This window comes from Euleptes europaea, chromosome 1 (genome assembly GCF_029931775.1).
Source record: "Euleptes europaea isolate rEulEur1 chromosome 1, rEulEur1.hap1, whole genome shotgun sequence".
NCBI lineage: Eukaryota > Metazoa > Chordata > Lepidosauria > Squamata > Sphaerodactylidae > Euleptes > Euleptes europaea.
In genome coordinates, this window is record NC_079312.1 from 51,553,535 (window position 1) to 51,569,809 (window position 16,275).

At 48.2% G+C, this 16,275-nt stretch overlaps 1 protein-coding gene across 1 annotated transcript in view; it reads right to left on the reverse strand.

Moving 5' to 3' along the window:
- The window catches only part of RAD18 (RAD18 E3 ubiquitin protein ligase), a 153,127-nt gene extending 142,257 nt beyond the window's left edge, over positions 1 to 10,870 (reverse strand). Inside the window, exons 1-2 of the mRNA XM_056863880.1 lie at positions 10,817 to 10,870; positions 1,637 to 1,718 (exon numbers count right to left, since the gene is read on the reverse strand). Of these exons, the coding sequence (XP_056719858.1) occupies positions 1,637 to 1,718; positions 10,817 to 10,870 (136 nt within the window). The remainder of the gene's footprint in view (positions 1 to 1,636; positions 1,719 to 10,816) is intronic.
- Positions 10,871 to 16,275: the final 5,405 nt, after the last annotated feature.

Here is a 16,275-nt window from a genome sequence, read left to right on the forward strand (position 1 = left end):
GAGTTTGAGAGATGTCTTTCAAATAGCATTTGCATGCATAATATAATTTTATTTTCATATAACAATCTAGTTGGGGAAGAAGTTGGTTTTTATATGCCGACTTTCTCTACCACTTAAGGGAGACTCAAACCGACTTACAATCACCTTCCCTTCCCCACAACAGACCCCCTGTGAAGTAGGTGAAGCTGAGAGAAAGTGACTTGCTCAAGGTCACCCAGCTGGCTTTGTGTGTAGGAGTGGGGAAACAAATCCAGTTCATCAGATTAGCCCCCGCCGCTCATGAGGAGGAGTGGGGAATCAAACACGGTTCTCCAGATCAGACTCCACCGCTCCAAACCACCGCTCTTAACCACTACACCACACTGGCTCCAATCTTAAGCCCATTAAACCCATTAAGATTTGCATTTTATTTTATTATTTGCTTATACCCAGCCTGTAAGTATACAAGACACTTTAATTAGAAAGGATGTGTACCTATGCATAATTAGTTGGGATTAATCACATTGGATTTACTTCCAGGCAAAATTACATAAGAATAGGGTACACAGTCGTTTTATAAGCCCCTATCAACATTGCCATGTGCCTCATTAAAACAGGGCTCCAAGTAATTCTACTCAGAGATCTGGCCCCCAGTATTTCTAGAGTTCCTACAAATATGAGGCGCTATATCACTGTGGCTCCAGGATCAAAGACACTGTTATAGTAAATTCCACATCTTCAGTCAAAGCAGGTGTAGCATCACATTCTGTGGAGCCTTGGGCAAGGGACCATGGGAAAGAAGAAACTACATTACAAAGACTTTCACATACTTACACCCATGGTCACCCATGAATTCTCTTACTGAAGGAAGGGGCTCTTCCTCTCTGCCTCCTTTTCACCACTCCACAGCGCAATGCATTATTGCTTTTTACAGTTTTCTTCCATTACTTCTCACACTGTCATTTCCAAAACTGGAAGTTCCAGACCTTAGCTGCTGTCTTAAAGCCACATCATTAGTGGAAAACAACATCTATTGAACCCACTTACTTTTTAGTACACACAGCATGGAAGGGCGACACTATGAAAATCACCTCAGGACATAAAAGGAAAGAGTAGGCCCTTAGGACACTGGGACCACACTGTTCAGTGCTGTATAGTTCACAATCTGGATTATACTGGAAAACCATACACTAATTAAAATACTGTTGTGTAGTGGTCTCCGAGCAACTCTACGCCTCCACCTGTAGAAAGATTTCAAAAACCATCCAAGCTGAATTTCTGGCTATCATCCTGCCAGTCTCAAATCTTGGAGGAGAAAGAAGTTTGTCATCTAAATTTTCTTTGTCCGCGGGAGTTCACTTGCCCTGGAATTTCAAGTGCCTCATTCTAATGCAAATTTCAGGGCTCACACTTTAGAGCTGAAGGAGAGAATTTTTTTTAAAAAAGCCTAGCATCAAGTACTCACTGAAAACATACACACATAATAATTGACGGTTTCTGTTAGATAAGATGACTTGAACTGGGTTAAAATTAATTTGTTTGGCATGTTTTATTGCATCATGCATTGGATTTTACCTGTGAGTCACACTTTGACCGAGAAGTGTAATTTTTTAAAAAATCAATCATAAATAAAAATGGGACAAAATTATGTACTTACAATTATGTGAACACTGAGGAATGATCATTGCAATATTGAAGTAATCAAAGCATATCCCACAGCGCAACAAGTTGTCCACTTCCTGAAACAAGATTTGAAAGCTTATTTTCATAAATACAGTGCAAAATTAAAAGCTCAAATAAATTCTAATCTAGAATCAGAGCAGTTTTGAAAAAGCACTTACGCATGATGGAGGGAGAGGAGACCCAAATTGTTTAATGTAATTATGGTCATTTTTACAGTGGCATAACAAACATAACGGCAAAATATAATAATATTTGACTGGATTGAACACATAATCAGCTCAAGGGGGGATTCTAATTTATATCTCTTTTTTTTCCTCTGGGAAAAAGCATGGCTTTTCTGCCTCTCCCTTCCTTCTGCAGCTCATTGTGCACACACATGCACACACACACCCCAAGAAAAACCCACTCCTGATGGTTCAGTTATCCTTGTGGTTGGTACGGGGTTTGGCACAGGGAACATATCAGGGGGACCCAAGTGAAATCCCTCACACAAAGCCCGTGCACAAGCATTAGCACCCTTTTACTCATGCAATGGTGGATTGGAATCCAAGCCAATATGCAGAAAAACTTTAAAGAGAAGCTTCGTCTGAGTTGATTCTTCCTCTTCAAGAGTGAAAACAGACATGCAAAAAACAGTCAGTAGCCACTAAAAGTTTAGCAGGTAAGGCTTGGGGTTCAGGACCCCAGAAAGACCATCTTCACAGGTATTGCCTGCTCATGCTCCATGGTCAGTCAAGGAGGCTCTGCTCGGGGAACCCAGAAGGGCTGAAGCACTCTCTTGGGAACCCACAGAAAGGCACTCTCAAGAGCTGCCTTGCTCTCTGCATTTCTCTCCCCATCTCTGCATATGGTCTTCATACTACACACTTTCCAACGTCAGTTAGACTTTTATTCCAGTAGGCCTTTTAAATTTATTCCCCACAATAGCTCTACCTGGCTCATGATTTTATTTTTATTTTTTTATTTTTCAAATTTATAGCCTGCTCTCATTCCCAGCAAGCCAGGCTCAGGGCGGGTACCTACCTTTAAAACACATAAAACCATCAGACATCAATAAAACATCAGCAATATCAGTAAAACATCATAATAAAACTGTAGACAGGTGGCCTTAAAATTACCCAGATGCCACCATGTAACTGGGTTTCAGCGGGTCAACCCCCCACAGATGTTAAGAGTGGGGGGAAAGGATGGGGAGGCCAGTAAAGATGGATCCCCTCACGGCTGCCCTCAGTTATATGCCTGGCGAAATAGTTCCGTTTTACAGACCCTGCGGAACTCCTTAAAGTCCCGCAGGGCCCAGATGTCACCAAGAAGATTATTCCACCAGCCTGGGGGCGAAAAAGCCCTGGCCCTTGTTGAGGACAGCAGCACATTCTTCGGGCCGGGGACCACCAGCAGATTACTGTTAGTACAGCGTAAAGCTCGTTGGGGGCATACCAGGAGAGGCAATCCCACAGGTATATATGGATAAGTGATCAATATACCCAATTCTCACCATGGCCTCATTCATGGACACTTAAAACTGGGGACAAGGGCCATGGACAGACAAGACAGCTCTTTCTACAAACCCTGGGGAAAAGCTCCAGGTTTGCAGAAAAAACTGAAATCTTAAAAAAATATACATTGTGAGGGTTAAAACCCTAAAAAATGGCACAAGCAGCACCTGTAGCCTTAAGAAACAAATGTCCCTACTAGTCATTTCTAGGCAACGACAACAGTATTGCCAACCCTCCAGGCTTGGTTTCTGTCAGTAAAAGACAGGAGGAGGGGCAGGGCCCTTTCTAGGGCCGTCCTGGCATTTGAGGGAGGACTGGTGGCCAGTCCTGGCAGCAACCATTGAGCATCTGGATACCTGCATGACTCACACAGGCCCGGATACTTGCTACTACTTATCAGCAGCCCCTTAAGCCAGTGTGGTGTAGTGGTTAGAGTTCCGAACTAGGATCTGGGTGACCTAGGTTCAAATCCCCATGCTGCCATGGAAGCTCACTGGGTAACCTTGGGCCAGCTACACAGTTTCAGCCTAACTTCCTTTGCACGGTTGTTGTGATGATAAATGAAGAAGAGAATGATGTAAGCTGCTTTGGGTAACCATTGTGGAGAAAAGCAGCATGAATGAAGTAAATAAATGAATGAAGCAAATAAATAATAAATATAGCTGAAGGTGAGGGGCAGATAGGGTTTAGACTGCTGGATGGCTGAGAAGGAGCAAAGAAGGCACAGAAAGGGGTAAGGATTTGGGAGTTGCCAGAAGGAGGGAAAAGAGGAAATTGTGTGGTGAGGAGGATACAGGGTAAAGTGAGGTGCCCGCCACAAGTCCTTGAGGGTACCCCACCATACAACTTGGCCTGGCCCAGCAGCCAGCACCACACAACTGTGCCGTAGTTTCCGCAGGCAGAGGCTGTCAGGGGGCAAAGGAGGGAAAGCTGAAGAGAGGGGGGCAGATTAACATATGAAGCTGCCTAACACTGATTCAGACCATTGGTCTATCAAAGTCAGTATTGTCTACTCAGGCTCTGAGTGATGGCCCCTCCCTAGCTGCTTGCTACTATTTAAGAGCAGCCACTTCACAATACCCAATGTGGTATAGCAGTTAGAGTGTCAGACTAGGATCAGCCCCTCTCCAGCTACTTTCAGGAAAGGGGAAGAGGAAACAGTGGTAGAGGGGGAAATGAGATGTCCCTCCAACAAGTCCTTGCTTGTTCCACACTTGTTATTTTCTCAGTTTTAAACTGATGTCAGCCTCCCTGCGCATAGTGAAATAGGAAGGTGGCATATAGATGTGCTAAATATATAAATAAAATAAACTGTACAAACATCCTGAGGCAGTTACACACACACACACACACACAAAATGCAATCCTTTACTGAATTACCGTATTTTTCGCTCCATAAGACGCACCTGACCATAAGACGCACCAAGTTTTTAGAAGAAGGAAAACAAGAAAAAATATTCTGCTGAATAAAGACCCCCGTCCGGTTTCCAGGGAGTCCCTAGAAGCCGGGCGGGGGTCTTTAAACTGCTCTGCGCTGCCTGCCTAGGCAGCGCAGAACAGTTTTACCTCCCCCCCCCTCACTTCCCGGTCCGAGGCTCAGCTATTGGGCGGGGACCCGCCCGGCTTCTAGGGACTCCCTGGAAGCCAGGCGGGGGCGGGTGGTCTTGAAAGGCCCCAAGTTCAATCTCCAGCATCTCCAGTTAAAGAGCCCGGGCAGGTAGGTGATGTGAAAGACCCCCTGCCTGAGACCCTGGAGAGCTGCTGCCGGTCTGAGTAGACAATACTGAATTGGATGGACCAAGGAGGGGGATTCATCAGAAAGCAGCTTCATGTGTATTTTGGAGGGGGCTGTGAGCTCAGTGGCGGAGCCTCTGCTCAGCATGCAGGAGGTCTCAGGTTCAATCCCCAGCGGCATCTCCAGTTAAAGGGACTAGGCAAGTAGGTGATGGGAAAGACCCCTGCCTGAGACCCTGGAGAGCCATGGGGAGGGGGCTGTGCGCTCAGTGGTGGAGCCTCTGCTGGGCATGCAGGAGGTCCCAGGTTCAATCCCCAGCTGCATCTCCAGTTAAAGTGACTAGGCAAGTAGGTGATGGGAAAGACCCCTGCCTGAGACCCTGGAGAGCCATGGGGAGGGGGCTGTGAGCTCAGTGGTGGAGCCTCTGCTGGGCATGCAGGAGGTCCCAGGTTCAATCCCCAGCGGCATCTCCAGTTAAAGGGACCAGGCAAGTAGGTGATGGGAAAGACCCCTGCCTGAGACCCTGGAGAGCCATGGGGAGGGGGCTGTGAGCTCAGTGGTGGAGCCTCTGCTGGGCATGCAGGAGGTCCCAGGTTCAATCCCCAGCGGCATCTCCAGTTAAAGGGACCAGGCAAGTGGGTGATGGGAAAGACCCTTGCCTGAGACCCTGGAGAGCCATGGGGAGGGGGCTGTGAGCTCAGTGGTGGAGCCTCTGCTGGGCATGCAGGAGGTCCCAGGTTCAATCCCCAGCGGCATCTCCAGTTAAAGGGACCAGGCAAGTGGGTGATGGGAAAGACCCTTGCCTGAGACCCTGGAGAGCCATGGGGAGGGGGCTGTGAGCTCAGTGGTGGAGCCTCTGCTGGGCATGCAGGAGGTCCCAGGTTCAATCCCCAGCGGCATCTCCAGTTAAAGGGACTAGGCAAGTAGGTGATGGGAAAGACCCCTGCCTGAGACCCTTGAGAGCCATGGGGAGGGGGCTGTGAGCTCAGTGGTGGAGCCTCTACTGGGCATGCAGGAGGTCCCAGGTTCAAACCCCAGCGGCATCTCCAGTTAAAGTGACCAGGCAAGTAGGTGATGGGAAAGACCCCTGCCTGAGACCCTGGAGAGCCATGGGGAGGGGGCTGTGAGCTCAGTGGTGGAGCCTCTGCTGGGCATGCAGGAGGTCCCAGGTTCAATCCCCAGCTGCATCTCCAGTTAAAGTGACTAGGCAAGTAGGTGATGGGAAAGACCCCTGCCTGAGACCCTGGAGAGCCATGGGGAGGGGGCTGTGAGCTCAGTGGTGGAGCCTCTGCTGGGCATGCAGGAGGTCCCAGGTTCAATCCCCAGCGGCATCTCCAGTTAAAGGGACCAGGCAAGTAGGTGATGGGAAAGACCCCTGCCTGAGACCCTGGAGAGCCATGGGGAGGGGGCTGTGAGCTCAGTGGTGGAGCCTCTGCTGGGCATGCAGGAGGTCCCAGGTTCAATCCCCAGCGGCATCTCCAGTTAAAGGGACCAGGCAAGTGGGTGATGGGAAAGACCCTTGCCTGAGACCCTGGAGAGCCATGGGGAGGGGGCTGTGAGCTCAGTGGTGGAGCCTCTGCTGGGCATGCAGGAGGTCCCAGGTTCAATCCCCAGCGGCATCTCCAGTTAAAGGGACCAGGCAAGTAGGTGATGGGAAAGACCCCTGCCTGAGACCCTGGAGAACGCTGCCAGTCTGAGTAGACAGTACTGACTTGGATGGACCGAGGGGGGGGGTCTGGTTCAGCAGAAGGCAGCTTCCCGAGGAGGGGCTCGTGACTCAGTGGCAGAGCCTCTGCTTGGGCATAGCAGGAAGCCCCCGGTTCAGTCCCCGCGGGGCGCCTCCGCTCCCACCCGCCCCTGGCCCAGGCGAGCCCGGCGCTGCCAGGCCTCCGCCTCCGCCTCCCCCCCACTCGCTGCACGGAGGCCGGGCGGGGCGGGCGGAGAGCGAGGCCGGATCCCGCTGCCAAGACGATCCGCCCGGCCCTCCCCTCCCTCCTTCCTTCCCCCTTCCTTCCCTTCTGCTCGCCTGGCATCCGTGCAGCAGGGATCGCCGAGGGGGAAGTGGGAGAGGGAAAAAAGGAAGGCCGGGGGTGGGGGTGGGGTAGGCCTGAGGGGGAGACGCCGCCTTCGCTCAGCTTGGGCGGGGGCGCTTCAGGGCCTGGAAGCGCGGGGGGGAGGCTTAAACCCCCACCGCCCCCCTTCCCGGGAGTCCTCACAGGAAGGAGGCCTGGGCCGGGGTTGGGCGGCTCCTGCTGCTGCTGGGTTCCTGGGCGGACGGCGCTGGAGGTAAGCAGACCCCTCCCCCTGCCCCGGCTTTCCCCCCCCCCCACGGGCGAAGGCGGCGTCTCCCCCTCAGGCCTATCCCACCCCCCACCCCCGGCCTTCCTTTTTTCCCTCTCCCACTTCCCCCTCGACGATCCCTGCTGCACGGAGGCCAGGCGAGCAGAAGGGAAGGGGGAAGGAAGGAGGGAGGGGAGGGCCGGGCGGATCGTCCCGGCAGCGGGATCCGGCCTCGCTCTCCGCCCGCCCCGCCCAGCCTCCGTGAAGCGAGTGGGGGGGAGGCGGAGGCCTGGCAGCGCCGGGCTCGCCTGGGCCAGGGGCGGGTGGGAGCGGAGGCGCCCCGCGGGGACTGAACCGGGGGCCTCCTGCTATGCCCAAGCAGAGGCTCTGCCACTGAGCCACGGGCCCCTCCTCGGGAATCTGCCTTATACTGAACCAGACCCCCCCCCCTCGGTCCATTCAAGTCAGTACTGTCTACTCAGTACTGTTCTGAGGCTCAGGAACGGGAAGCGCGCGGGGAGGGGAGGTTAAACTGCTCTGCGCTGCCTAGGCAGGCAGCGCAGAGCAGTTTAAATACCCCGCCAGCCAACTGGCCTTCCAGGCGGGAACGCCGGCTTGCATTCGGGCGCACCCAGCCGGCTGGCGGGAGGGGCGGGAGTCCGCACATTCTCTCCATAAGACGCACCGACATTTCCCCTCACTTTTGAGGAGGAAAAAAGTGCGTCTTATGGAGCGAAAAATACGGTACTTCAGTTGATTAGTTACAACCACTATCACTGTACATGGAGATTCGTGCCTCAGTGGTAGAGAATCTGCTTTGCACATAGTAGGTTCCAGGCTCAATCCCTGGCATCTACCGTTAAAAGGATCAAGTAGTAGGCAACGTGAAAGACCTTTGTCTAAAACCCTGAAAAATACTGACTTTGGTAGATGGATGGTCTGTACAAAACAGATGGAAATGCTAGGTGTACCACTTACCGTAGCTAGATGATGATGACCACTTGTCTACAAGGTTCGCAGCTGACACACAGTAACCTTTACTGTGGCTACCCCACAGTACACAGCTGCGGCCATGTTTGCCAAAGCTAAAAGAAATGAGAGGAATTGGAGTGCATGCAGAATAGTGGTTTTGTGTTGATGCTGTAATTTGACCAGAGTAATGCTCTCACTGTGGTATATAATTGGCGACATTTTCAATTATTATGTTTATACAAAGGCTACAAAATAGCCTTTGCAAAAAGTATTCACATCAAGGAACTGTATGCCTATATACAATTGATGCTTCTGTTGAGGGCATTTACCAATCACCCCATAAGTGCAAATTTATGGAAAATTCCCCCACTACACTACTGTGTAACTTAAGCTGCACATACCTGGGGGTAAACTCCAGTGAACTTAAAAGACACTTTATTCTGAGGAACATTGCCTAGAATTACACTAGTAGTTTGGTTTGATTCAGTTTTACTGCATGAGGCCAAAGGCCGTTACAAAGAACTGACAATAAAAAGTAAAAGACCATAAAATTGGATTAAGGCACTGTCAAAAGTTACATTTTTAGTAGTTTGGTTTTATCATTCTTATAACAATTGTAACTTAATGTATTTTAGTTCATGTGTTTAGCTATAGTTTTAACTTTATGTTTATAGCTAGTAAGCCATCTTGGGCATTATGGAAAGCTAGGATATAAATATATTAAATCAATCAATAATTCTAAGCCACTACAAGAATTCATTTGGATCAGCCAACAAGGCATTTTCTTTACTAATAAACCACACAACAAGAGGTAACAATAACATGTAATACAATCTATCACAATACTTGACTCCAGGTGGCCTTGTGGTTGCTCAAAAAGCAACCTATTCACAGAAGGGCCGTGGCTCAGTGGTAGAGAATCTGCTTGGCATGCAGAAGGTCCCAGGTTCAATCCCCAGAATCTCCACTTAAAGGGACTAGACAAGGAGGTGATGTGAAAGACCCCTGCCGGAGAGCCGCTGCCGGTCTGAGTAGACAATACTGACTTTGATGGACCAAGGGTATGATTCAGTAAAAGGCAGCTTCATGTGTGTGTGACTTCTGTATTTTTGCCTAAAATCTCCAAGCATCAGTTTTATTTATTTTAAACTAACAATATTACTACTGGTGCAGGATGCATTCCTCCACTGAATAATCTTGATTATTTTAAGATCACTTAGGGCCAATGATACACAATGCCAGACTTCCAGGATTAGATCTTCAGATGTATTATTTGGCCGACAAAGCAGTCACAGAAGTGCCAGATATATACAGATTGGGGACGCCGTGCAGGAGAAGAGGGAGGTTAGTTCTTTCCTTGTGTGCTGATTCCCCCAAATGAAAATGTGCTGCTTTAAGCCCCAGTGCAAGAAAAAGTTCACAAAAATTCCATGGGAGGAGTTAAATCCCCTCCCACTGACACTATAGACCCAGTCTATATTAGCTTTAAAGGGGGATTACACAGATTCACTGAGAATAGGTCCATCAATGGCCACTAGCTATGAAAACTACAGAGTACCTCCGCATCCAGAGGCAGTAACCCCCTAAATAAAAATGTGGGAAGGGGACATCAGTAGGGGTATTAGGAGTACAGTGTGGGTAGTGGGTGCAGGGGGGGTTGCCAGGTCGCTCTTCGCCACCTGTGGGAGGTTTTGTGGGCGGAGCCTGGGGAGGGCAGGGTTTGGGGAGGGGCTTCAATACCATAGAGTCCAATTGCCAATGTGGCCATTTTCTCCAGGTGAACTGGTCTCTATCGGCTGGAGATCAGTGGCAATAGCAGGAGATCTCCAGCTAGTACCTGGAAGTTAGCAACCCTAGTGCAAGTAGAACATTCTAGAGCTTTAATCAAGAACTCCATCAGGTGTCCTTTAGCCCTTACCAAGGTCCAGGTCTCAAATGGCTTTTGAAAATGATGTCACGTTGTCTTGCGTAAACACCCATATAGAGCAGGTGTACATGCACATCCCAGATATAGCAACCACTAGCATAATAAACAAATTGAGCAAACCAAAGCCATTTCTATTGCCTAATGCTCAGAATTATGGCTTCTAATGAAGATGTCCTCGATAATTTTACCTTCCCGAGGTATCTCATCAGAACCCCGATTTTGGAAAAGGAGTCTCACGACGCCTTAAAGATAATTCACAGTGGGTAGCCGTGTTAGTCTGTTTGCAGTAGTCAAAAAGGGCAAGAGTCCAGTAGCACCTTAAAGACTAACAAAAATATTTTCTGGTAGGGTATGAGCTTTCGTGAGCCACAGCTCACTTCTTCAGATACAGCTAGAATGTGAATCCATCGGTCTTTAAGTAGAGGAACAGTATGTAAATGTGAATAGCAGGCTTGATGGGATTAGGTGTGATATGCAGAAGAGTCTGTGATGTCCAGGGGAGAGATGGGTGTGGAGAAATCAGCATTGGTAATGGGCCATGAATGCAAGGTTTTTATTCAGCCCAGGTAAATGCATTGACTTTAGTTTGAATATCAACTTGAAAGTCAGCCCAGATTAAGGACACAGCTGTCAGGAAATGTGCAATTGGGTGTTGCGCGCGCGAACCTCTCCAAAAGCGACGGCTCCCCGCCCCCAACCACAGACTCCTTTCCGCCTCCGGAAGGCACGACCGCCTCGACTTACTTTCAGCGGGGCGAGATGCTGGGGCCACTGCGAGTCGTCCAGCGCCAGAGCCATGGCCGCCCCGCGCGAGCCGAGACCGGGAAACCCGCCCGCCAAACTCCAAACCGCGCGCGCCGGCTTCCCGGGACGAGCGGGAATGCCCAAGACACACCTCCGTTTCCGGGCGCCGCGCTGAGCGTGCTGGGAAATGTAGTTTTCTTCGGGACAGCCGCGCTCTGCTCCGTGCAGCCTGTTCTCTGCACTGCAAGGGTAGCTTTCTAGAGGAAGGAAGTACTGGTGGATACGGTGCGGCTTAGCTTTTTTAATTGGGGTGGGGTGGGGGTCTGTCTAGCAATGGCTCGCATTCCCCGCCGCCACCCCTCTCCCGGGCACAGTCAGGCTGCCGCTTTCTTCCCCCCCCACCCCATGCAGGCCAGGTCTACTCATTGGTTTCTATGCGCATAGAAACCAAAGGGTAGACCTGGTCTCCGTGTGTGGGGGGGGGGGGGTCTCAGTCAGGAGGCCAGGTCTACTGCCATGCAAACCAATGGGTAGACCTGGCCTCTGTGGGGGGAAAAACCCATCTCCATCCGGAGGCCAGGTCTACCCATTGGTTTGCATGGCAGTAGACCTGGTCTCCCGACTGAGACTCCCATGAAGGCCAAGTCTACCCATTGGTTTCTATAGAAACCAATGGGTAGACCTGGCCTCCGTGACGGGGGCAGCTTCCCAATGGGGACTCCCCCCACCTGGACAGCCCGGAGCAGTTCAAAGCCCCCTTCCCTGGACTGCCTGCCGCCCAGCTGTTGGCATTTTGCGATAAATAAGTGGGTTTGGGGTTGCAGTTTGGGGACTCGGTCTCTAAAAGGTTCGCCATCACTGGTCTAGTTCCTCTGAAGCAACCCAGTTGCCAGCGGAACATGCGGTCTCGTCGGGATGAGGTTTAAGTACACAGGCTCTTTACCAGGCCGCTCTTTTGCAAAGCGTTATAGCTGCGGAGTCCCCTGAGAATAGAGAAGCGCCTCCTGGGGTCAACGGGGCTTATTAGTACATCAAATTGCAACCTGACGTCAGCAAACTGGGCTGCTAAAAGTGTCCTAGGCGTGCTATGCTGGTTTATATTCGATCCCTTCGCTAAAATCATATTAGGAGTAGAAAAGAGCAAGAGTCCAGTAGCACCTTAAAGACTAACAAAAATATTTTCTGGCAGGGTAGGAGCTTTCGTGAGCCACAGCTCACTTCTCATAGCTCATACCCTGCCAGAAAATATTTTTGTTAGTCTTTAAGGTGCTACTGGACTCTTACTCTTTTCTACTACTGCAGACAGACTTAACATGGCTACCCACTGTGAATTATCATATTAGAACGGTGTGGGAAGTGGGCGCAGGTAGAACCTGAGGATGAAGATGAAAGTGCGTGTAGACATTGGACAGCGGCAGGGTTATGAACAGGTGTGAGAGAGGGGGGATGCTAGAGGGAATCCTTCTACCCCCAGAAAGAGGGTAGAAACAAAGTCCGTGGGAGAGTAAAATTCTGTAATTTTATTTATTTGTTTTATTTATACTTCAAATTTCTGTCCCGCCCTCCCCAGCCAAAGCTGGGCTGTTAATGACTCAGAGCTTGTTCCCTGGCCAAAACACTTTTTATTTTCTACGTTTATTTGGGAATTTTAAACACTTGTACCTAATAAAATATGATAATAAAAAATAATAAAATATGAACCCCGTGGCGCAGAGTGGTAAGCTGCAGTACTGCAGTCCATGCCAGCGGATTGGCAGTCTATCCAGGATAACACCATCAGAAAGTCCTCTGCTACTTAGAAAAGTGTAGTTTATTTCATAGTGCAAAGATATAATACAGATACTTCTTACACACTCTCCGCTCATAGCATCCCACACAGAGCTTCAGTTCCACTCCATTATATACACCTGGTGGTCGCAGCCACCAATCACAATAGATGCTTAGTCATTCTGACTTGCTAATGCATTGCATCAGCCACCTGGCCATAACCGGATCAGGCCAGCTCCCTCTAGCTCTCCAGGGACTTTCCAGGCTGATTGCATCATTACTAGATCCATCTGATCTAACCTGCACCTATCAAACTAATCTGACAGCCTTGTAATATTGACAGTCCAAGCTTTGCTCATGACCTGAGTTTGATCCCAACAGAAGTTGGTTTCAGGTAGCTGGCTCAAGGCTGACTCAGCCTTCCATCCTTCCAAGGTCAGTAAAAGGAGTACCCAGCTTGCTGGGGGTAAAGAGTAGGCAACTGGGGATGGTGATGGCAAACCACCCCGTAAACAAAGTCTGCCTAGGAAACGTCGGGACGTGACGTCACCCCATGGGTCCGTGATGACCCGGTGCTTGCACAAGGGACCTTTACCTTCACTTTTTACCTAATAAAATAGTACAAAAGCCTTCTCAACAAGTGAAAATGGACCTATGCATTAGTTTTCCACTCTTCATGTTGCACACTGGAAAATAATGCCCTTGATATACTTTTTAATAAAGTATGTCATTTATCACTTCCAGTTCATTATTATTTTTCTTTTGGCCAGTCCTTTCAAATGATGCCAAGACGGATGTGGAAAATACAGTCTGAAGTGTCTCTCTACAAGAAGACGCCAAAGACACAGTTTGTTTCAAATATATGTCAGTTTCTCTATATTTCATTTAAATGGATTAATTCTCTGAGGCTGAGTAAAAAAAACACTGAGGGTGATTGCCTAAGGAAACTCAGGCTGCAATGGAGCAGGGATTCGAAGTCCACAATCTGCAGAAAATTTCTGTATGAAGTCCAGAGAGAAAAGAAATTTATATTACTTATTGACTGAGTGTATTTTTAATCTCAGCATTCTCCCCTCCTGCCATTTATCCTCACAACAGTGCTGCGAGGTAGGTTGGGCTAAAAGAAAATGACAGGCCCAAGTTCACCCAGTAACATTTCATAGCAAGCAACAACTTCAGCCCAGGCTTCCTCAGTCCTAGTTCCACATTCTAACCATTACACCACACGCATTCTCTCATCCTTGCAGACATGAGAGGACAAAGATTCATGGCGGCTGTGGACCATGTTGTCAGAAAAAGCCGCACTTGGGTTCAGAGGCAGATCTAGACTGCAAAGTGTAAGCAATAATGCCCCCTAAGGGGTGGTCTCCTTTTCAAGTACCAACCATGCTCAGCTTCATAAGTCTGACGAGATCAGGCGATACCGTGCTGCCTTCCCTCCCTCATAGGGACAATAGCAACACAGACTGCAGGACCAGAACCCTGTCCATAAGCATGTAGCATATACAATGTGCGTGAATGACAGGACTTGTCCATTGCTTCAGTTTTTATGAAAACTCTTCAATGCCCCTTGATGTGTTGCTGGCATTAGCCTTCACTCCGAGTTTGGCCAAATGTTGCTCGAAGTTAGGGCATGGTTGGCCACCTTTAAGTTACAACTTAAGCTGCACTTTAGCACTGAGGGGCTGCTAGCTTCTCTGAAGCCCAACTCTTTTAAACCCTCATGGCAAAAAATCTTAGATGAGAAATTGTCATTGTAGGGCTTCTTGCAGGATATGCCATTAGATCTTGGGGAAACTGAAGCTTTCACCAAAATTAAAAAGTGCATTAAAGAGCTTGATTATAACTTTTCATGCTCGCCGCGTTTGTTCATCTCAGTTTTTCGGAATACCACCACCACGTGGTTTGCCTGTTTATACTTATTATTTGACAACTCCTTATCTTTCTAGAGCTTTCTGTTTAGTTAAACTGAATGCTAACTCCTCTATGGTTATGCAGGGCAGAATTCTGAATATACCATATATTCAGGACCTGTCCTTGCTCTTCTGGCTCTATTGATTCATTAGCTCATGCCCGCTTGGAATGCCACTTTTATGAAGAACTTAGATCACGTTATATCTCTCCCCTTTTAACATATAAATCTAATTCCTCTGTGTCTGACATAATGCTTTTTTATTAAGTGACAGGGATCCCAAGGCTACATTGTCAGTGGCAAGATTTATTTCAGTCCTCATATCCCTCAAATATTAGATTTAAAATCACGCTGCTTGAGATCAATGGATCAAGGCGCTTCTAAGGGATAAAGGAAAGGAATGACAGGACTTGTATCCTCCTGTGCTCAGGATTGTTAAATTCAGTGATGTATCATTCAACTACTGCAGTCCTGGACTTTTGTGTGTGTGTGTTTCTGTTTGGTGCCTCGTGTTTCTTACCTTCAGGAAAGAAAGATCACTCTCCAGTATCCTCAGAACTGAATCAGATAACAGTGCTGATGGCCCATTGTGAAAGCTAGGCTAATCATAGACAAGATGGGGCTCTATACATACTTAGGGACCTCAACAAATATGCAGCAAAATATGGCTCTGCAAATTAACAGAAAGGGGAAAAACTCTTTTTTTAAAAATTAATGACAGAGCACATATCAGCATACATGGAATGCTAGGGCAGCTGGGAGTCAGTTAAATAAAAGAAAGCAGAAGGAAATGAAGAAATTGGTTTCTGTGATCAATTAGGATTCTTGGGTGGGAGTGGATAAATTTGAATTGAGGAGGGTCAGTTTCCAAATCATATTAAGCCGTTCAGAGACCCCACTGCACCCCGTTCCTTCTAGTTCAGGATCATACCTGTCATTAGGGCAATGAAATGGAGCCCCCCAAAGACAGGACCGGGCTTCTGCATACTTGGGAGGCCACAATCCTCTATGCATTTTCCTGGGAGTAAGCACCATAGCATAAAATGGAACTTCTGAATAAAGGTGCAAGGAGTTGCACTGTTAGAAACATATGCAGAAAAAAATATTGCTGGGGGACAAAATCCCTCCCAAACTGTCTGATGAGAGCAAAGCCTATTCTAGGAGGTACAGAATGCTTTAAATCCTAGGATTCAAATCAAAGCCAATGAATGAATTCCTGTCAAAACTATTTTGTTTTCATAGCCCACGGAATATACCTGAGTAGGATTCTGAGTAAGCCTACTTAGGACGGTACCAGCACTATTTTATCTACTCAAATATGGCATATGTAGCACTTTTCACAGGATGCAGATAAGAGACTTTGGGAACTTTCACACATGCCAAATAATGCACTTTCAATCCACTTTCAGTACACTTTAATGATTGTTTGCAAGTGGATTTTGCCAGTTCACACAGTAAAATCCAGCTTCAAAGTGCATTGAAAGTGGATTGAAAAAGCATTATTCAGCATTGTTATTTCCCCCCCTCTTTCTCGGCCTATTTTGTTTTCTAATATGCAACCAGGTGAAGAGTCCTATAGAACTTGAAAATGTGCCCACTATTTTGTGTTATTTTAGTTGGTCTTAATAAGAGGTTTTATATCGTTTTTCTTGTTGGAGAAGGCACAGGACCAAGAGGTTATATTGGACGAATGCTGCAGGAAAAGGCCCTTGCTGAGTTCAGCAAAGTTCTTATGAAATGAGATCTGGTAATTTACACTTACATGAGTGCTCAGCTGGAT